The sequence below is a fragment of the Acinonyx jubatus genome, chromosome A1, assembly GCF_027475565.1.
Source record: "Acinonyx jubatus isolate Ajub_Pintada_27869175 chromosome A1, VMU_Ajub_asm_v1.0, whole genome shotgun sequence".
In the NCBI taxonomy this organism is placed as follows: domain Eukaryota; kingdom Metazoa; phylum Chordata; class Mammalia; order Carnivora; family Felidae; genus Acinonyx; species Acinonyx jubatus.
The window spans coordinates 21,437,155-21,460,308 of NC_069380.1; the positions used below are offsets into that span (position 1 = coordinate 21,437,155).

General features: G+C 42.7%; 2 protein-coding genes across 2 annotated transcripts in view; both read left to right on the plus strand.

Moving 5' to 3' along the window:
• KPNA3 (karyopherin subunit alpha 3) overlaps positions 1-4,102 on the plus strand; it is a 99,314-nt gene extending 95,212 nt beyond the window's left edge. Inside the window, exon 17 of the mRNA XM_027064783.2 lies at positions 738-4,102. Coding sequence (XP_026920584.1) covers positions 738-836 — 99 coding nt within the window. The 3' untranslated portion in view covers positions 837-4,102. The remainder of the gene's footprint in view (positions 1-737) is intronic.
• A 6,473-nt stretch (positions 4,103-10,575) lies between these two features.
• Positions 10,576-23,154, plus strand: part of EBPL (EBP like) — a 38,009-nt gene continuing 25,430 nt past the window's right edge. The window contains exon 1 of the mRNA XM_027064784.2: positions 10,576-10,784. Within this exon, the coding sequence (XP_026920585.1) occupies positions 10,614-10,784 (171 nt within the window). The 5' untranslated portion in view covers positions 10,576-10,613. The remainder of the gene's footprint in view (positions 10,785-23,154) is intronic.

The window sequence follows — 23,154 nt, forward strand, 5'->3', positions numbered from 1 at the left end:
TGTAATAATAAGTATATAATACGTATGACATACAAAATATGTGCTAATCAACTGTTTATGTAATTGGTAAGGCTTCCAGTCAATGGTAAGTTATTAGTAAAGTTTTTGGGAGTCAGAAGTTGTACTCAGATTTTTGACTCTGCAGGGGGTGGGGGATTGGTGCCCCTAGCTCGTGTTGTTCAAGGGTCAACTGCAGTTACAGAAATGATGTGTGTTCAAGGGCACCTGGGTAGCTCAGTCAGTTGGGCGGCCAACTCTTAGTTTGGCTCAGGTCATGATCTCATGGTTCGTGAGTTCAAGCCCCGCATCAAGCTCTGTGCTGACAGTGCGGAGCCTGCTTGGGATTCTTTCTCTTCCCTCTCTGCCCCTCCCCAGCTCATCCATACACGTGATCTCTCTCTCAAAATAAACGTCACAAAACGAAAGAAAGTATGTGTGTTCAAACAGGTAAAATAAATCTACAGATACAGAAACTTAAGAATGGGGCAGGGACAGGGGAGGGGGTTAAAAAAAAAAAAAAAGAACTTAAAACAATTTTGAAATGTGTGTTCAGTTTAATTAAATTGTTAAGTTTCTTAATGTTACTGATTTACTTAAATATTTTAATTTATCAATTAAAACATCATATAGAACGATTACAACATCCGTACAGAATTCTCTCATAAGAAGTAAGTTCTGCTTATACCATAACATGTAGTATTTTAACAAAGGCCTTTTTTTTGTTTTGCTTTTTATAGATTGATGAAGATCCTAGCCTGATTCCTGAAGCAACACAAGGAGGTACTTACAATTTTGACCCAACAGCCAACCTTCAAACAAAAGAATTTAATTTTTAAGTTCAGTTGAGTGCAGCATCTTCCCCAATTCAATACGAAGCACCACCAGATGGCTACCAAATGACAAGAAGAAGAACAACAACAAAAGGCTCCAAAACACACATGCCTCTTCGTTTTGATGCTTCTAAAAGCAAGCCATGTCTCAGTCACTTGCAGTTGCCAAAAGTTACTATCACATGGACTGTAAATGCATATGCATGATTTCCTAAACTGTTTTAGAATTCTCCTTAACAATCTCGACCACCCTATTTTTCCCTGTTCCCTGGTGCCACACGCTGACAACTGCAGTTCCAGTTTAGCATATTCCATAGTGGTGGCATGTCAGCTGCCCACTTGATACTCCTTTGGAAAATGGTGCGCTGTGGATCAAGACACTTCGGAATGATGCATATACACGTTGGAAGACTTTAAAGAGGTGCAGTCTGATCTGAGCCTCCATCATTGTCCTCCACAAACATATTTTCATATTCTTTATGTGGAAGAATAGATTTTAAAGTACAAGCCAAATGATTTTCATTGGTGGAACTGACACACAAAAAAAGGAACTTAAAAAAAGAAACTTGGTTATTGATTAAACAGTTAAGTTTTAAAAAACTGTGCTTCATCTACCAGTAATTGATGTGTTTATTATCTGCCTCAGAAGCCAGGGTTGGAGGAAGAACTTTAGCTATGGATGGTAATGCTTTCGCCATTATACCTAATTTTTGAGAACAGCAAGCCCTATTTGACCACTCACTTCAGCCTGTGTGTTCCTGCTGTTTTGAAGTAATCAAATGCTGTGCATGGTATTTTACCTGAGCTGCAACCTGTTACGGACTTGAACTTCTGTTTAAGTTGAAAGCAAGAGTCCCTGACTACAAAAAAAAAACAAATAAAAAACAACAACAAAAAGCAAAGGTCTAACGTACCGATTGGTGATGTTTAAAAAAAAAAAAAAAAATCTTGCTTTCAGCTTTCAGGAGTTAATATTTTTTGTTTTAAATTGATAATTGGATATGGTTGATTTATATTGGGTTTAAACTGTGGAGCCTTCATGTTTACTGTAATTTAGTCTTAAAATATTTTTTACTTAGTAACCAGTGCTTTTGATAATGTGGTTGGCAACAAACCAGCAACTATTTAGAAGTGTTATACAACTTCATTCTTTGAGTATTGGGAAAGTTAATTCAGATCCTACTCTAAAAGCATATTCACATATTAAAAGATTCAGTCAAGGATCTGTGTAGAGGAATAATCTGCAGTTATTTGACATAAACCTGATTTGCAGTGATCTTGAAGCAAAATCTGGTATTACTATGTAAAGTCATTGCTTTTGGTAAATTGTCATCTGACCCAGTTATTAATGAAAGAATATGGATTTGAACATGTTTAAACTGAATGATTTGTGCTGTCACAGAAATGGTTTTGTTGCTATTGTTTACTGGGTATAATTTCCCAATGCGTTGATGTGAAGGGATAGAAAATCTAAACTAACGTAGTTATCCGATGGGGGTGTATTTACTGTGATGAAGATGAGACCGATGCCATCAGAGCTTTGTGAATCAGCTGGGGTGTTTTCACTGATAAACAACACATAGCAGGTGTGCATTCATTACAAATACATGTATCTGCCAAGGTGGAGCCACTTTAAAGAGTGAGTTTTGTCTTGTATCCAAAATGGATACAAGCGTATGTTTAAACTGCAAGATTTTTACTTGCTAGAGAATCTGTTTTAATATAGTGGTTTGGCCTCTGATTATTTATAGGTTTTATAAATTTTAGAATCAATTTCTCTTTAAGGTGGCTCAGATTTTTCAACTCTTGTGCACATAAAATTGAGTTGAAGTTCATTGTGCCTTTTTTTCTTTATCCAAATTTTGAGTTAAAGCTTCATATGGTAACTGCATCCTGTTCAGACACTGTAGTCTAAATTTTTGAAACTGTGTGGTGTTCACTAAAAGTAGGAATAACAAAGTCAAAGCCAATTAAGGTCACAAACTTCGGTGAAACCCTTAAAGTCCAAATCTTCTTGATATTGTGAATTGTACCCCTCCTGGTTTAGTTTCTTCTGGACTCTCCATCCTACTTACTGACAGTTACCTTTTAAATTTTGCACACATTGAGATTAAATCAGGCCTCTACTGTGCCGATTCCGATTTCCTCTTGTGTTTTAAGTGCAAACTAACATAAGTGAACATTAGCATCAAGTAGTGCAGACATATGTATGCATTTGCTTGATTCAATTTGTTGTGACCTTATCAGTTTGGAATTGGAATTGCACCATTTCTTAGACAAAGGAAACTAAGTATATTGCTGCACTTTTAAGTTTTCAGAACAGTGTTGAAAATCGCATTGTTTTTATTTTTTTTAAACTCAGTTAAAAAAGACTAAAACGTTCTTTCAAAAGAGGCATCTAAATGTGTTCCTAATTTTGTATATGGGCTTAGGTTTTGTAACCAATAAAAAAAAGCTGCTATCAAATCCGATAAAACATTGAAGAACTTATTTCTAAAAGTTTCTTAATTTCCTAGTTTTGTTTTCTGCGTGGTTAAATTTAAATTTGGAACTATTTTTCAAACATCAACTACAGTGGAGGCAAATCATGAATTACTCTTTCGTTGTATTTTAATATCTCTCTTCCACTCTAACAAACTAGGACAATAGCAGTGCTCGATTTAAGAGTATTTTATGACAAATAAGAAATACCTAAATCTTTATTAATTTCCAGAGCTTCCACACGGTACAGCAGAACAGGTGGCTTAAAACAACAGAAACCTATGGTTGCACGGTTTCGGAGGCCGGAAGTCGGAAATCAAGCTGCCGGGTGCGACGCGCTGTGTCTGTGGGCTCTTGGGAGGCCCCTCTTTGTCTCTTCCCGGCTTCTGGTGTCCCCGGCAGTGCTTGGCGTCCCTCGAGCCTCTGCTTTCATCATCGTCCTGTGGCATTCTCTGCGCATACCTCAGGTTCAAATACCATGACTTAGAAAGGCCTGGTGAGAAAATGGTGTGCTTGTGACTCTCATGAAACCACAACGACAAAATCACACTTTATGGCCTGTCTAATCCTTGAAAACAAGTAACTGTGGAAGATAGTAATTGAAGTAAACTGGAAAATTTTAACCTGTGAGATCAAGGTGGTGGCTCTAAGTGAAATCTTGGATTAATTAAAAGAACAAAAGAGCAACCGAACTTTTGAGTATACAAATATTTTTACTTTAGTATAATGCCACTTCAAATTATTTTTGAAAGAAGTCAGTGTACAAGTAAATAAATGTGATAGTACTTCTATGTAACCGTGCCAAGATTTCCTTCAGAACAGTTGTCCTTTTTCGGGGATTCATTATTTAATTATTGCAAGTGAAAATTCATGAATGTCAGTTGTCTTACAGTGATGGTTCTGAATTTTTGTTGACTCTAGTTGTACTGGGGGATCTTAATCTATTCGGAGAAAGGAAATATAATTTCTGTACATTAGGCTGTAAGTCTTAAGGTCTATAACCCAGCGAGTGCTCTGTGTAACCCACCACTCGTATGTCTAGAGGAACTCTTTGTATAAATTTTGTACTTCGTTACATAGCTAAAAATCAGTGGTAGAATGATTCTCAAAAACGTCTATATCGCAATAGGGGTGTATGTGTTTATCTACCTAGATGTACAGATGGTGCTCAGTACTATACTGAAAGGAAGTGTTTGGGAAAAGGGACGTGAGAATGTAGCCTGTTCACCTCCTTAGCCTCCTTATTTGCCCATGAAACCCCTCACTCACTCACTTTGACCTAAATTAGGGTTTCTCAAACCCTGCAGTATTGACATCGTAGGTTGGCTAATGCTCTATTGGGGGCTGTCCTGTGCGTTACAGGATGTTGACCAGCATCTTTAGGCTCTACCCACTAAGTACCTCTATACTACCCAGTCATGACAACCAAAAGTGCCTCCAGGAATGGCCACGTGTTCCCTGGGGGCCAAATTTGCCCAGGTGCAAACCACTGCTCTGAATTAATTTCTGTAGAAAACTTCCCCACTCAAGGGAGACAGCCTAAAGCATGCCTTTTTGTTGTATAAACAGTCCTAGACTTTGCTCAGGTGTGTCAGATGGGGAGACAAATACATGCCTTTTCTTCATTCTCCATTTTAGGAGAGATCAGAGTCAGCACTGTCACCCATCTGTAGGAACCCCTGGTAATACTAAGCCCCATCTGTTGCAAAGGACTTAGGAGAGAAATGGGAAGATGGAGGAACTACTAACCTTGAATTTATCCTGTGGCTAAAAAAACAAGGTGTGTGAAATAAGCAAATGTGTTGATTGCCCACAGTTTTCTCAACACTGCTTTGTAGCAGTGTTTTTCAGACATTTTTAGTTGAGATAGTTAAGTCCTCTAGGAAAGCTGGGTTGGACCAGAAAATCACAGCATACATAATTCTGAAAAGCATTTCTTTGAAGCATTGTAAGAGACTGGCCCCATCAGGAAGCTTACAAGTTTATTAAAAATGATCAAAGCAGCGGAACTGTCGTTGAGTCATGCTACAAAGGATGTATTCCCTGCAGGGAACTTCTACAACATCCCTCTTCCATACCCTAACAAAACTGCTATCTACCTTCTCGAGTAAATCTCTTTTTTCAAACTCTGGTGCCCAAATAAACGTGGCCTTCTGCCAGGTAATGTGTGATTGCACAAGACAAACAAGGCATATCTTCACGGGACAGCAGTTTTACTTGATGATAAGTAGAGCAGTTTCATGGTAATACAAGCCTAAGCGTTACAGAGTAAAGGACACATTTTGCATAACGTTTTAAAGATAAAATCAGATTTTTGAGGCAGGCCATTTTATGGAAACATTCCGTCAAGAGTAGGAATCGGAGAGTTGGAGAAGCAATGATGAAACACTAAGTGAGCCTGTTCTACTCTGTCAAGTAGCATTACTTGTTACCAACTCTTTTCTTAATACTGAACCAACGGCGCCTCTCGTAAATGACCATCTTTATAAATAAACTTTCTGTTATTCCTAGTTAGCAGAAGAGGCAGCTCTGCTCTTAACAGTTGCCTTCCTCAACCTGAACACCCCATGCATTTCAAGCAACAGCTTACAGAGCCACTCTGGGAACTGGTTCCTGTCACATGGTGCATCCCAAAGACCCCAATAATACAGTGTGATGTGACTAGTTTGTGGGTACAGTGGAATAGGAACATTCCATTATCTGGACACTTAATTCTATTCTAAATTTTTTTGAGTTTATTTATTTTGAGAGAGAGAGAGCACAAGCAGAAGAACAGAGAGAAGGAGAGACAGAATCCCAAGCAGGGTCTGCACCATTAGCACAGAGCTGAGGCGGGGCTTGAACTCACAAACCGCAAGATCATGACCTGAGCTGAACTCAAGAGTCCGACGCTCAACTGACAGAGACACCCAGGTGCCCCTGGATACTTAATTCTATTATTGTGGAGATATTCTCTATTTTGCCAGCTTCATCATAATTAGACATCATCAAGTAACAGCCTCAGCTCCCCTTGTCATCAGCTCTCTTTGACTCAGTAGGTTGGCATTTATACTTCCAAACCTAAATATGAGAATTTGTAAGTGCTGGGGCACCTGGGTGGCTCATTCGGTTAAGTGTCCAACTCTTGATTTCAACTCAGGTCATGATCTCACAGTCGTGAGATTGAGCCCCACGTTGGGCTCTGCACTGACAGCACAGAGCCTGCTTAGGTTTCTCTCTCTCCCCCTCTGCACCCCCACCTGCTCATGCTCTTTCTCTCTCTCAAAATAAGTAAACTTTAAAAAAATGTGTAAGTGCCATATTTCCAATCTCAGCCCAGTTTTTCCTCATCAGACTGTATTTATATGTGTCCTTTCAATGTCTTCAGGCATATAGGAAGCACCATGGCGAGTTAAAGGGAGTGAAAGAAAGCAGGTATAACTAGAACAAAAATAAGGATGGGGAGCAGGATTACTAGGGGCATGGGAGAGGCTAAAGAGATAGGTAAGGGCCAGTCCCCACAGCTGGTAAGTCATTATAAGAGGAATGGGAAATCACTACTCATTATCGTTACTATTACACATTATCATTACAGAGTGATGACAGAAGAATCGTGTGTAATAATCATTGCCTAGTAAGGTAAGGACAGGAAACGTACTCGGGGTTAGTGATGTGTAGAGGTCACATTAGTGAGTGTGAAGCACTGAGGCAAGAGAGGCTCAACAACTTGGTCCATGAAGTGGATGGGACCAAGAGATACTCAGCAGCTAAAATAGACAGGAGTTGGTGATGCCTTAGATCTGGAGTTTGGGGAGCAGGAAGTGTCAAGGATGATTTCTAGGTTTCTGAGTTGCAATAACTGATGAGTGGAAGTTAACACAAGATAGGGAACACTCAGACATAGCGAACAGAGGGTGATGAGTTCAGTTTGGGTTATGTGGAGACATCTAAATGATTGTCAAGTAGGGCAATTGGAAATACTGGTCTGGAGCTTAGAGGAGAGAGCTAAGCTAGAGATTTGAACCCTCTGCCTGTTTGGGTGGTTATTAGTGCAGGGGGTGAGGATGAGACTGCCTGGGTCCAGCATTTGGAAGGAAAACACGGCTCAGGGCAGTGCTGTGGAGTTAGTGGGCATGTAGTGGAGGATGAGCTTGCAAAAGGAACAGAAGGTATGGATAGGGAGGTAAAAAGAAAATGCTGTGTGTTTCCTCAGAAAATGGAGGGAAAAGAGATTCTGGTGCCCACTGATGCTGTAGAGAAGTCAAGTAAAGCAAGGACAGAAAATGTCCTTTGGGTTAGTGATAAGGGAGGTCACCAATCACCTTAGAGCTGGATCACTGAGGCAATGAGGGTGGAAACTAGGAAGGACTGAGGAGTGGAGACACAGTATGGAGACATTGATCAGGTTTTTATTTTGCTCTGAAGGGGAGGTCAGGGTCACTGAAGGATGAGTGGGGAAATTGGTAGGGGAAATCCAATTGAGAAAGTTGCTGAATATACATGAGAAGAGTGATCGTCAGTTTTCTAAGTTACAAGAGAGAACCCAAAGCATAGGTGACAGGATGGACCATACTCTCTTCTTCAGTCAGCACTTACTTAATTGAGCAGGTATTATATCCCAGACTCTGACAGGTGCCAGGGATACCTGCAGTCAACAAGCCAGACACAGTCCCTGGCCATGTGGAGCTTATACTTGAGTGGCAAGAGACTAGCAATAAGTGTGTAAATAAATTAGATAATTTATCTGGTGTTAGCTGCTATATGAAATATTATACAAGGAATGACTAGGGGAGAAAGGTGCTCAGTGCCAGAAATCATATTTTTAAATTGTGGTAAAATACACACAACATAAAATTTACCATCTTAACCATTTTTTTAATGTTTATTTTTGAGAAAGAGAGACAGAGTCTGAGTGGGGGAGGGGCAGAGACAGAGGGAGATTCAGAATCTGAAGCAGCCTCCAGGCTCTGAACTGTCAGCACAGAGCCCCATGTGGGGCTGGAACCCACAAGCCGCGAGATCGTGACCTGAGCCCAAGTCGGATGTTTAACTGACTGAGCCACCCGGGTGCCCCTACCATCTTAACCATTTTCAAGTGTACAGTTCAGCAGTGTTAAGTATATTCACATCTTTGTGCAACCATACTCCATAACTTTTTCATCTTGCAAAACTGAACTCTAGCCATTAAACAACTCCCCTTTTTCATTCTCCCCCAAGCCTCTGGCAACTTCTGTTTTCTGTATCTAGGAATATGACTACTTTAGATACCAGATATAAATGACATCATAACACTCGTCCTGTTTTTGTGACTGACTTATCTCACTGAGCATAATGTCCTCTTTGAAAACAAGAATAATTTTTTAGCATAGGTACCCTAGTGATACTTTAAGTATTTAAACATTCTTTTTTTTTTTTTTTTTAATCTGAAACTCAAGTTTATCTGGTCATCTGTATTTTATCTGGCTATCCAAAAGTGAAAAGACAGGGTTGGTCAACAGGAGTTACAGTCTTTTTAAACTCTGACACCTTTCTCCAGTGCTAAGTCTCTAAGTAACAGAGGCCTAAGGAAGGGAAAGGGGAGAAGGTTAAAAGCAAACAAGATGCTAGCAAAAGCAGAGAGAAAAGGTTAATGTGATCAGGACAAAGTGGCACTTCATTAGAGGAGGGCTATAATTGCCTTCTAAGAAGTCAGAGTGCAGGGTCAGAACACAAAGGCCTCAGATGCAGTCATGGGTTCTGGCTTCTGCTATCACTGAGAGTCCTTAGACAAGTTACTTTGTATGAGGCTGTTTTCCTATTTGTTAACTAGGAAAACATTGACCTCCTAGGATTGTAGTGACGTTAGATAAGATAATGTTAAAAGAATCTAGTGTCAAGCCAATATGACCTGTTGCTCTTCTGCCCCATACTTTTGCTGCTAAAGCTTCTGCACAGTGAAGGAAAAAATCAGCAAAACTAAAAGGCAACCGATGGAATGGGAGAAGATATTTGCAAATGACATATCAGATAAAGGGTTAGTATCCAAAATCTATGGAGAACTTATCAAACTCAACACCCAAATAACAAATAATCCAGTGAAGAAATGGACAAAAGGCATGAATAGGCACTTTTCCAAAGAAGAAATCCAGATGGCCAACCAACCCATGAAAAAATGCTCAACATCACTCATCATCAGGGAAATACAAATCAAAACCACGAGATACCACCTCACACCTGTCAGAATGGCTAACATTAACAACTCAGGCAACAGCAGATGTTGGCAAAGATGCAGAGAAAGAGGATCTCTTTTGCACTGTTGGTGGGAATGCAAGCTGGTGCAGCCACTCTGGAAAACAGTATGGAGGTTCCTCAAAAAATTAAAAATAGAACTACCGTATGACCCAGCAATTGGGATGAATGGATAAAGAAGATGTGGTACATATATACAATGGAGTATTACTCGGCAATCAAAAAGAATGAAATCTTGCCATTTGCAACCATATGGATGGAACTGGAGGGTATTATGCTAAGCGAAATTAGTCAGAGAAAGACAAATATCATATGACTTCACTCATATGAGGACTTTAAGAGACCAAACAGATGAACATATGGGAAGGGAAACAAAAATAATATAAAAACAGGGAGGGGGACAAAACATAAGACACTTAAATACAGAGAATAAACAGGGTTGCTGGAGGGGTTGTGGGAGGGGGGAATGTGCTAAATAGGTAAGCGGCTTAAGGAATCTACTCCTGAAACCATTATTGCACCATATGCTAACTAACTAGGATGTAAATTATAAAAAATAAGTAAATTACAGAAAAAAATTAAAAATCCCTTGGAAGAGAGGGAAAAAAAAGGGTCAGAGTAAGCCACAACAGCTTTAAAAAGCCTGCTGGTGGCTGAAAATGCCCTTGGCCCTCACCTCTCCTGCAAGACTTGCAGGATCCTAATTAGACTCTTTGCTCCCTAAAATTCTTCCCAGTCTATGGGCAAAATTTCTAACATTTTGGACTTCACTTTGTTGCTTAAGGTTTTGAACCTTGTGGAAAATCAAACCGCATCAGAAAATGTGGCTCTACTACCAGTCCCTTGGTGTTGGGCTGGGAACAGGTTTGGTTCTGGCAGTTGGGTGACTTCGCGGAGCAAGATCCTCACTCTTCTGAAAAGCTCCGGGCGCAGCTGGGTGGCCCGGACGCCAGACGGGAAGGGAAGCCGTTCACCCCCCCCCCCCCCCCCCCCGCCCAGACCGAGCGGCCCCGCCCCTCCCCGGCGGCCCCGCTCCGCCCCTTCTCGGCATCCCCCTCCCCCCCTTTCCTGGCTCTCCCGGCCGCCGCCGGAAGCATGGGCGCGGGCTGGGAGCTGGGGGCTGCGGCGGGGCGCTCGCTGCTGCTGTGCGCCGCGCTGCTGGTCGCGGGCTGCGCGCTGGGCCTGCGCCTGGGCCGCGGGCGGGCGGCGGCGGACCGCGGCGTGCTCGCCTGGCTGTGCTATGACGCCCTGGTGCACTTCGCCCTGGTAAGTGCGGACGCCGCCGCTCTCGGGACCCTCCCCACCCCGGTAGCGGGAGTTTCCGGTAGCGGACCGGGAGACCCTTTGGCCGCCCCAAGCCCTGGGGCGGGAAGTCTGCGGAGACCCCGAAGGTGCTTGGAGGCCGCGATGCTGCACCACCTCTCGGTTCCCTAGTCCGTAGAAAGCGCATCTTCCCAGGGGGCGCAGCCGTTCCTCTACCAAATTAAAAACAAGCGAACAAAAAATCTCTGAAAATTATTTCTGTACTGTTATGTTAGTTTGATTGTAAGCAGCCCACAGGCCTTGGCTTTCTTGACTTGTAACCTGCACATTTGAACTGAAACTAATGGAGAGCGAGAGAGTTTTTGAATGCTCCAAAGAGAGCAAGGAGAGACGAGGAGGCGCACTGCGCAAAGTCCGCGAGCCTGTACCAAAACCCGGTGTCCTAAAAGTAATCACCATGTTTTGGGTAATGACTGTATGCCCGGCACAGCGCTGTGTTTAATATTTCTGATCTTTACAATACCCTGTAACTTATTTATTGACCCTATTTTACAGAGGAGAAAGCAAGCCCTGGGAAGTTAGGTGACTTCACCGTGCCACCCACCTTGAGTTCTGACTTGAGTCTGGCTCCAGAGCTTGCACCCTTGGTATCAAACCGGGCTTTGAGAATCGTGTCCCTCAAAATTCAAACCACTTTATAAATAGCGAGGAGGTTAGTATTTAAGGGAATTCTATTGAAATGCCCCCTTCCACTATGCACACACTTTTAAGTTTTGTTTTTTTTTTTTTTAATTTTTTTTTAACGTTTATTTATTTTTGAGACAGAGAGAGACAGAGCATGAACGGGGGAGGGTCAGAGAGAGAGGTAGACACAGAATCTGAAACAGGCTCCAGGCTCTGAGCCATCAGCACAGAGCCTGATGCGGGGCCTGAACCCACCGACCGTGAGATCACGACCTGAGCCGAAGTCGGACGCTTAACCGACTGAGCCACCCAGGCGCCCCTAAGTTTTTTTTTTTTTTAATAACTATGCCAAAATAGCTTTTTTGCAAATTTGACCTTGCTTAAATCTAGGCAGACCTGTGGTTGATGTGAAACCAGAGTCTATAGTATTAAGAAAGGAGAAAGCAAGATCTTTCATAATTATTTAGGTTTCTAAATGTTTATCAATTGGATATGTGCACATACCAGATGTTACTGGAATGCGAAATTCTTTCTTTCCTAACAGTTTACAAGTGGAAATAAGAGACAGCGAATAGTTCCTTCAACTCTTTTGTTTATGGAATTGACTTTTTAAGCTCTCGTTGGACACAGGGTCTCCCAAAGAACAGGGGCAGCAAAACAGGTGGCTAGGCCCGCTTAAAGAAAATGTATTATAACATATTTTAGACGTACAAAAATGTATAATAATACTAAGACATATACCCATATGTCCATCACCTAGTTTAATAAAATCAAGTCTGCCTTTCAAGCGCAGCCTTTTACAGGTAACACCAGGTACATCTCCATTTGTGGCAACTTGAGGTATATGACCCGATGCATGGAGTCGTTGCTCTGGTTTCCTCCCACCCTCTGTCCTGAAGGAAATGTCCCTCCCACACCTCTTATTATACCTGTCCCAACTGCAGAAGAGTCCACTGTATGAATGCACCGTACCTTAGTTTTTTAAAAAGTGCATATTTTCCCCCCCATATTAGAATGACCAATGACATAAAACCACTGTGGGCTATTTTATTGATATTTTATGTCTGTGAAATTGGGATGTATCTTTTTTTTTTTTTAATGTTTATTTATTTTTGAGGGAGAGACAGAGTGAGTAGGGGAGGAGCAGAGAAAGAGGGAGACATAGAATTGGAAGCAGGCTCCAGGCTTTGAGCTGTCAGCATGGAACCTGACATGGGGCTCAAACTCATGAACTGTGAGATCATGACCTGAGCTGAAGTCGGACGCTTAACCAACTGAGCCACCCAGGGGCCCCAAAATTGGGATGTATCTTATAATTCATGATGAAATACGATAATTGAACCAGCTCATATTAATGGGTATGTTTCTGTTTTGCCGTTTACACACAGTTCTTTGACTAGCATCTGTGTATACTTACCTTAGGGATCGGTGAGGGGGGTTGGATTAAGGTTGAGGCCTGCAAGAAAGACACATGCCCGTATTCTCTTTGGTAGGGAGTTTGCTGCACGAATACCGAGAAACGTGGCAGAGGCTAGGATTGGAAAATAGAGCCTTACAGAGAACTGAACTACAACTCACTTATTCACACTGGAACCTGAGCTGCCTCTTCGTACCACTTTAACTTTCTCAGAGGGGAGGAAATGTTTGGATTTGTCGGACACCATCAAATGCAGAGCTCCCGGTTCAACAGTGTTTCAAGCTAAGCGTTCCCAGAGGGCACTTCAGCTCCCCGATGTCCAACTGGACTGTGGTCACCAGGGGCTGCCGCACTGGTCTTCAGTTGGTGATGGCCAGGCTGATTTCCCACCAGTGCACCTGGAAGGGGCCATGGCAACATACATAAAGAAATCGGTGGTCTGGCTCACTGTTTCTCAGAGTTGACCGTGGGCGCGTTGTGCACTGGTGCCTCCTGGTTTTTCCCCCTCATCTGCAATCTAAGTATAGCATTCTAGGCATGGCCAGGGCGCAGAGGAAGGATATGTATGCCTGTGTTTTGGGAAACACATCCTGATTGACTAGAACACAGGGTCTACCTGGAAAAGAAGTAAATTATCCTGATTGATTCCCCCACGTGCCACAGGGCAACACAGTGAGGAGGGCCCGTTGGTACCTGCCCATGCAATGGGTGCATTACCGGTGAGGAACTGCACACTTAGGCTCCCATCTCATATGGAGTTGCTGGTGACCTGCTCCTACTTCTCTGCGGAGAGTGTTTATCTTTACTCAGAATGTAAACAGATCTCTGGGGAGGAAAGGCAGGGTCTTTATCTTTACCACCCTGGAACATCTTGGGAGGGAGAGGTCTCTCCAGGCTTTACTACCTTGGAGTGTCTCCTTATGTAAATATTCTTAAATTGGTGTAAATGCCTGTGCTCAGGGACCTCAGTCAGTGCAGGAATACGAGATATACATGGAGAATGCTCTCCCAGTGCAGTGCATGCTGGATTGCAAAGGATAGTTGAGGGGCAAGAAGATCAGCTAAAAACAATTGCAGTATTTTAGGAGATGAAAGAGGGCTGAGCTAAGGTGGTATTGGAAGTTAAAATGGGGAGGAGAGATAAATACGAGAGACCTTCCAGGGGAGAATGTTATAGGTCACAGTGACCGCTTATACATCAGGGAAGGAGATGATGTTGGAGTTTAGAATCTGGCTAACACGGATAATGTTGACAAGGTTAACGAAGACAGGAAGATCAGATATTAGAGCTATGAATCAGGGGTTCTGGTGTGTAGTTGAGGAGAAATGGTCAGAAGGCAGTTGAAAACCCAAGACAAGCTGGTGAGATGGATTCAGGGCAGAATGGAGAGAGTTGGACCTTTTTACTGCGTTGGAGGAGACAGCAGGAAGCTCTGGGAGTGAGTGATTTCTGAGGAGAGAACAGAAAGGTGCAAACGCTGAGGAATGAGAGCAGAATCTTCAAGTGTCTAAAAATGTATATATATTGAACGAGTAGGAAGGGGAGACAGTGGACTGGACCAGTGGACCAGACCAAGAACCAGGATAGTGCTGGGCCCTGGGACCCAAGGGAAGGAATTTCAACATCACTGTTAATTGTTGTAGCACCATTTAAAAAAAAAAATGGTGAGGGCTGAGCCAGAGCCTCTGGGTCCAGTGATTAAGAAGCTATTGGTAGGGGGCACCTGGGTGGCTCAGTCGGTTAAGGGACTGACTCTCGGTTTCAGCATGATCTCATGGTTCTTGAGTTCGGGCCCCGCATTGGGCTCTGTGCTGTTAACGCAGAGCCTGCTTGGGATCCTCTCTCTCCCTCTCTCTCTCTGCCCTTCCCCAGCTCTCTCTCTCTCTCTTTCTCTCTCTCTCTCTCTCTCTCTCTCAAAATAAATAAACTTGAAGAAGAAGAAACCATTTGTAGGGGCATCTGGCTGGCTCAGTTGGTGGAGCCTTTGACTTTTTGATTTTAGGTCATGAGTTCAAGCCCTGCATTGGGTGTAAAGTTTACTTAAAAAAAAAAAGTCATTGGTAAAAGTGGTATTGTTTGAGAAGCTAAAGACAAGGGCTTAGCAGGTGGGGTAGCAAAGACGTGGAGGCAGCCTATGAAGACCTCCAAGAGATTTGGTGGGAGGAAGAGGTGGGGGGTGTAAGCAGGGAGCTCAAGAGACATCGAGGGACCAGGCAGGAATCTTGGGTTCTGTCTGAGAGGGGAAGGTCTGGGAGCATCTGTGAGCAAGACCATGGTCGAAGGAAGAGTGAAGGGGCAGAGAAGTGGGCTGTGTAGCACATGCTGTCTGGTGCGGTGCCTGCCTGTGTGAATTAACGCACAGCAGAGCTGAACCTGCCTCAGTCTACCACGTGTCCTCGCAACAAACCCATCTGACTAGTTCCTCCCACACTTCTGTCACTGAGAGCCTGACCGAGGCTTGTCCATCAGGGTGAGGGGCAGTTGTCACTGAAAACACGGGCTTCAGTTGTCTCCATTCATTCTACCTTAACCCCCATGAATCGTTCTTTAACAAGTCCTGAGTCCCAGTGGCTGCTCAAGTCCCTATTAATTTGTGTATTTTGGACATTACCCTTTTCCATTTAGCATCGCCATCTGTTCCCACCTTCCACCACAATGACTTCAGCCTCCGACTCTTGGGATTCTAAAAATTTCTTCCTCCTCCTACTTGCTTTATCATTAGGTCTCAAGTTGCCTTTTAGCTCACAGTCTGTTACTGTCTCTGTTTTCCTTTTCCTCTTCGTTGGTTTTGCTCTAAGATAGATACCTTCTCTGGTGAATGCATTTATAGCCTCCGTGCCGTTTGGCAGATCTGGTGAGTCACGGTTGGTCTTGCTGAATATTAGTGGTAAAGAAAGCTTTGTGGTGGTTAATTTTCTGTGTCAACCTGGCCGAGCTGTGGCATGGCCAGTTATTCGCCCACGTGTTATCCTGAATGTTCTGCGAGGGTGTTTTGGATAAGATGAACATTTATGGGGCGCCTGGCTGGCTCAGTCAGTAGAGCACGTGACTCTTGATTTCAGGGTCGCGAGTTCAAGCCCTATGTTGGGTGTGGAGCCTACTTTAAAATAAATACATTAATTAAATTAAATGACATTTAAATTGGTAGACTGAGCAAGGCAGATTGCCCTCCCTAAATGTGAGTGGACCCCATCCACTCAGCTGAAGGGCTGAATACAACAAAAAGGCTGACCTTCCGTAGAAGGAGCTAGAATGCCTCCTGGCTGACTGCCTTCGCACCGGTGCATTGGCCTTTTCCTCCTTCAGTCTCAAACTGACACAGTGGCTTTTCCTGGCCCTCAAGCCTGTATGTAGCCTTTGGACTAAAGCTACATTGTCAGTTCTCCTGGGTCTCAGGCCTCCGCCTCAGACTAAAACTACGTCATCAGCTTTCCTGGGTCTCCAGCTTTCACTCACCCTGTGGGTTATGGCACTTGTCAGCCTTCATAATCCTATAAACCACTTCCTCAGACTCAGCCTCTTCGTGTGTGTGTGTCTGTGTGTATGCCCATCCACTGTTCTGTGTCTTGGGAGAACCCTAACACAAGCTTAGAAATGATGCCAAGTTGCAAGTCCAAAGAACAGCACCCATAGTGACCTGCTGGCCTTTTTCAGGGTGTGGGTGCACGGCCCTTGCAGTTCTGCAGACCAGAACTCAGTTTGTTTTCTAACGTCATTGCATAAGACGTGCCACCTAGCAATAGGGACAGATGTCTGTGTAGCCACAGCTCAGAATGAAATCCTATTCTGGTGCTCCTCATGTCCACAAGATTGGAGTCCACCTGGGTGCCCGGTGCTGTGCTGGACACAGAGAGAACGGATGGCCTGTGCCCTCTCAGAACTTCGAGAGCAGCAGAGAATTTTTCCCTAGGTGTTTCATACGGAGAATAACAGTTATTGATGTCACTCTCAGCATAACCCATGTGAGAAATTTCTTTTGCAGGTAGTGCTGGGAGAAGCTTAGTTTCTCCTTAAAAAATTGGTCTATTGCTTTCTCACAGCGAGAACAATGTTAATGTTTTTCCCCTTTCACTTGGCTGCTCAGAAGCTCAGAACCTCATTAAACTCTATAATAACAAAAGAAGGTCTACATATATATCTTCTTACTGGCCTCCTGATCTGGATTCTCAATTTGTTTTTTGTGTTTTTTATGACTGATATTTAAAAACTTTTAAGTACATTTTACCATTTAATTGAATGTCTTTTTGTAATTGACCTAAAATATAAGATGAAGTGTATAAATACTTCAAAAAATTTTAATGCAGCTAAAATTGATTTCCTTTGAAATGGAAGAGATGTTCTAGGGAAATACCATGTTGATTTTTTTTTTTTTTTTCCTTTTGTAACATGAAACACAGTTTGTAAGTATTTGGTCTTCCTCTATCCCCAGTACCTGGCGTGGTGCCTGGTTTGTACCAGCCGTTCTGGAGAATTTGTTAATATTCAATGAATGGAAGAATGATTCTATCATTTTAATTTATAGTAGTTATCAGTCACATGTTAAGCCTCAAATAGCTCAAATATCTAAAAGGTTAGAATGTTTTTTCTGCGTCAGTCTTTTTAAAACAAAATTGGCGTAAATCGTTTTTTAAATTATTGTATTTTATTTTTATAAGGAGAGAGAGAGAGTGCACACAAGAGTGATGAGAGAGAGAGGGAGGGAGAGAGAGAGAGAGGGAGAGAGAAAGAATTCCAAACAGGCTCCACGCCTAGCACGGAGCCCGACTCAGAGCTCAGTCCCACAAACCATGAGATTCATGACCTGAGCTGAAGTCAAGAGTCAGATACTTAATCAACTGAGCCACCTGGCGCCCATTTTTTATAAATTTATTATTTTATTTTATTTTATTTTTAGAGAGAGAACGAGAGTGGTAGAGGGAACATTAGTTTAAATTGTGTATTCCCAGGATCGTTGCAAAACATATAACATTTACATATCCAAAAGGAAGAAGGTAAAACTAGCCAGGGATTATTACGGTTAGTATTCTTAAGAATAGTCTTCCAGAATTTATATGAAAGTATATATCCAGATAAATGTTTTTCAGAGTTCTTTTTTATAAAAATGGGGTCATACTAATCATTCTCTGTTGCTTTTTTCACTTAACTGTGTTCAGTGACCATCCATATCACTATCTCTTGAACTGCCTCATAATTTTAAATAACTCCAGAGGACTGTATTGTATTTTATTATAATCTATTTAACCAATCCTTAATTGTGGGACTTAAGGCTCTTTTCAGTTGCCGGCAATTATATAGAAGGCACTCTGTGCATTTTCCTGAACTTGTATAATTGTTTACCCAGGATAAATCCTGAAAGTAGGGTTGATGGGTCTAAAGGAAAAGAGTTTTTAAAAACTCCAGAAAGATAGTGACCATTTATATTCCCATCAGCAACTTTCTCACACCTGGGCCAGTGCTAGGTGTCATTATTGAATCAGATACCTCTTTTGCCCTGGCTCAAGTCAGTTCTTGGTCTCATTTCACCCTTGACAAAATGTTCTGTCCAGCCACCACCATGGCAGCCAACTCTAACTTTGACTTCATTCGCCTCCCGGAGCAGGCAGCACCTGCTCTCGCCTCCTGCCCCAGGCCCCTTGGACGCAGCTGAGGTGTGAGATCCTTGAGACCCACTCACCTTCTACACACCTGCCATGGAATGAACCTTTGGCAGTGACATTTGGGAGCCCCGGGATCAATTCTTCTTCCTCCCTTCCCCAGAGAAGGACTCCCCAGAGAAGCAGTAGTTCATACAGTCTCTGGAAAAATTCAACATTGAGAAGCTAGCCTGTTACTGAGTGCTGCTACTAAGTTACTAAGCTCAGTAATGCTGCCTCAGACCTGGTTTGCCCTTCTCTGTCTCATTTCCCACCTCCCACCTGCTTCCACCTTCCAGTCTCCCTGGGAGAACAATTCCCATAAAAGTAGTGGAACACAGTATAATGCTTTCCAGGGGACCAAAGCCAAGATATCCCTTCTCTCTTTTTTTTAAGTAATCTCTTCACCCTATGTGGGGCTCAAACTCACGGCCCCATGATCAAGAGTTATGTGCTCTACTGACTAAGCCAGCCAGGTGCCCTGATATCCTTTTCCTTAACAGTTGTGTACCCTTCCTTAGCATGGATAATTGAACCGACTGTGCAACCTCAGGTTATGTCTAATTGCTTTTGCCACTAAAACCAGCCAAAAATCTATAATAAATTCCTAGAGCAGGTATCTTTACTTCTGTAGGATGTTTAATAGAACTGAAAACAATCAAAATAAATTGAATTGGCTAGCTCGCATCTTGTCCAGCAGTTGGAAATTCAACCTCAGTTAGTAGGGGTTTTCCTTTTTTTGTAGGGTCTCGTGAGATCCCAGGAGACTTACGTGATTCCCAGAAGAAAAGGAGTGTGTAACCTTTGCTCCATCCTGATCACAGCTGATACCCTCACTGACGGAGCCCCATGCTTTCTAGAAGGCCAGCAAGCCTGCTGTTCTGTGCCAGGCTTAAAATAAGAATTTGAGGCTTAGATCCGTAGAGTCCACCTCCTAATAGCCTGTTTTTCTGTAGGGCTCATCTTTCCTTATTGATCTGAAAGGGATGTCACATGATAGCACAGATGATGTCACTCACATTTCCTTATGCACGCTCTTCTGTTTGGCCGAGAAGGTGTCTCAGCTGCATTTGTTGACTAATCCATCCTTTTCCCACGTATTATGCGTAGATAAATTGGGAGATTTTTAAAATGTGGTTACAGAGGCGACTGGGTGGCTCAGTTGGTTAAGCATCCGACTCTTGATTTCTGCTTAGATCATGATCCTAGGGTCATGGATCAAGCCCCATGTCAGGCTCCATGCTGAGTGTGGAGCCTGCTTAAGATTCTCTCTCTCTCTCTCTCTCTCTCTCTCTCTCTCTCTCTCTCTCTCTCTCTCCCCCTCCCTCCCCCTCCCTCCCTCTCTCTGCCCCCTCTGTCTCTCTCTATCTCTCTCTCTCTCAGATAAAAAAAAAAATAAGAAGAAAAATAAAAAATAAAATTTGGTTGTTTTATGAATATTTTAGTTTCTGTTCTGTCTATACAGTTTCTATTACTTTAGCCTTATCCTGAATTTTATTTCTTTTTTTTTTAAGTTTACTTATTTATAATCTTTATACCCAATGTGGGGCTCAAATTCACTACCCTGAGATCAGGAGTCCCATGCCCTACCAACTGCACTAACCAGGTACCCCAAAGGATAATCTCTTTTTTCCCTTTTTTTTATTGAAAAAAAAAGTTTTAGTGTTTTTCTTTATTTTTGAGAGAGAGAGAGAGACTGAGCGTGAGCAGGGAAGGGGCAGAGAGAGAGAGGGAGACACAGAATCCAAAGCAGGCTCCAGGCTCCAAGCTGTCAGCACAGAGCCATTAGCACAGAGCCCGATGCAGGGCTCAAACTCAGAAACCGCGAGATCATGACCTGAGCCAAAGTCGGACACTTAACCGACTGAGCCACCCAAGCATCCCTTCTTATTTTTTTAAGTAGGCTTCATGCCCAATATGGGGCTCGAACTCGTGACCCCAAGATCAGGAGGCATACTCTGCCGACTGAGCCAGCCAGGTGCCTTCCTTATAGTGAACTTTAGTATCTATCTGACAAAGCAAACTTCTTACCACTCATTTTTAAACACTTTAAAACGAATTCTTCCACATGAATTTCAGATGAATTTGCCAGGTTCTGAAACTTGGTATTTTGGTTTGGGATTTTCTTTTTTTTTTTTTTCTTCAATATATGAAATTTATTGTCAAATTGGTTTCTATACAACACCCAGTGCTCATCCCAAAAGGTGCCCTCCTCAATACCCATCACCCACCCTCCCCTTCCTCCCACCCCCCATCAACCCTCAGTTTGTTCTCAGTTTTTAAGAGTCTCTTATGCTTTGGCTCTCTCCCTCTCTAACCTCTTTTTTTTTTCCTTCCCCTCCCCCATGGGTTTCTGTTAAGTTTCTCAGGATCCACATAAGAGTGAAACTATATGGTATCTGTCTTTCTCTGTATGGCTTATTTCACTTAGCATCACACTCTCCAGTTCCATCCATGTTGCTACAAAGGGCCATATTTCATTCTTTCTCATTGCCACGTAGTACTCCATTGTGTATATAAACCACAATTTCTTTATCCATTCATCAGTTGATGGACATTTAGGCTCTTTCCATACTTTGGCTATTGTTGAAAGTGCTGCTATAAACATTGGGGTGCATGTGTCCCTATGCATCAGCACTCCTGTATCCCTTGGGTAAATTCCTAGCAGTGCTATTGCTGGGTCATAGGGTAGGTCTATTTTTAATTTTTTGAGGAACCTCCACACTGTTTTCCAGAGTGGCTGCACCAATTTGCATTCGGTTTGGGATTTTCTTAAATCCATACATTAATTTGAGATTAAGTGATGTCTTTACAATACTGAGTCTCCTCTAAGAACTAAGTGGATCTCCATTTATTTAAATCTTTTGTTATAGTCTCTTAACATTCTTTTTTTTTAAATTTTATTTTAGAGAGAGCACGATCAGGGGAGGGACAGAGAGAGAGAGGGAGGGAGAATCCCAAGCAGACTCCATGCTCTCTGAGGAGCCCCACATGGGTCTTGATCTCATGATCCTGGGATCATGACCTGAGCTGAATCAAGAGTCAGATGCTCAACCAACTGAGGCACCCCACCTTAAAATTTGCTTCTAGGGGTTTCTGGGTACCTCATTCAGTTAAGCGTCTGACTTCAGTTCAGGTCATGATCTCATGGTTTGTAAGACTGAGCCCCGCATTGGGCTCTCCACTAACGGTGTGGAGCCTGCTTGGGATTCTCTCCCTCTCCCTCTCTCTGTGTCCATCCCCCACTTGCTCTCTCTCAAATAAACTTAAAAAAATTACTTCTAAGTATTCTTAGAGTTGTATTGCTACCATGAGATATTTTTCCTTTGTATTTTAACTGATTATTGCTATAAGTGAAAACTATTGAGTTATATCTATATCTATATAGTAACCAGCCACTTTTCTAAATTCTTGTTCTCCCCATTCCAGCTTTATTGAGTGATAATTTGCACACAATAAAACCCACCCATTAGGAGTACAGTTTGATGAGTTTAGTGAGTGTGCAGAGCTATGTGAGCACCATTACAGTCACCATATAGAACATTCTGTCACTTTTTACGGAGGTTTCTCCCATCCCTTTGCAGATGTTCCCCGCCCCGACCTCTGGCACCAGGAAACACTGATCTGCTTTCTTGGCATTAACGTTTTACTCTTTCTAGAATTTTCTATAAATGAAATCATACAATAGGTAGTCTTTTATTTAGCCTAAGCTACTGAATATTGTCCCACTACATGGATATATCCCAATTTATGTATCTATTTACCAGTTAATGAAAAATGGTGCTGTTTCTAGTTTTAAATTTTTTTAAGTTTACTTATTTATTTTGAGAGAGAGAGAGAGAACATGAACCAAGGAAGGGCAGAGACAGAGGGGGAGAGCAAGAATCCCAAGGAGGCTCTGCACCATCAATGCAAAGCCACCATCAACGCAGAGCCCAATGTGGGGCTCAAACTCACAAACCGCGAGATCATGACCTGAGCTGAAACCAAGAGTTGGATGCTTAACCAATGAGCCACCCAGGCGCCCCTAGGCGCTGTTTCCAGTTTTAGACTTTTATAAATAATGCTGCTATGAGTGTCTGTGTACAAGTCTTTGTGTGGGCATGTGTTTTCATTTCTCCTGGGTAAATGCCTGGGAGTGTGATTCTTTAACCAGAGTAGCAACTGCCAAACATTTTTCAAAGGGCTCTACGATGTCCATTCCCACCAGCAATGTTTCATTGTTCTAACTGGTCCACATCCTCACCAGCACTTGGTGTCTTAGTCTGCTGCAGCTATTGCAACAAAAATATCATAGACTGGTGGCTTACAGAACAGACGTTTATTTCTCATGTTTGAGACGCTTGAAAGTTCAAGATCATGCTGCTACCATGGTCGGGTTCTGGTGAGACACTTCTTGGCTTGCGGATGGCTGCCTGTTGCTGAGTCCTGACATGGCTCAGACAGAACCTTTGTCTCTCTTCCTCTTCTTATGAGGGTGCTAATCCCATCATGGGGGCTCTACCCTCATGACCTCATTTAAACTCCATCATCTCTACAGGCCCCACCCCTAAATACCATCACACTGGGGGTTAGGGCTTCAGCAGATATATTTGAGGAGACACATTTGGTACATAACACTTGGTATTGTTTTAATAT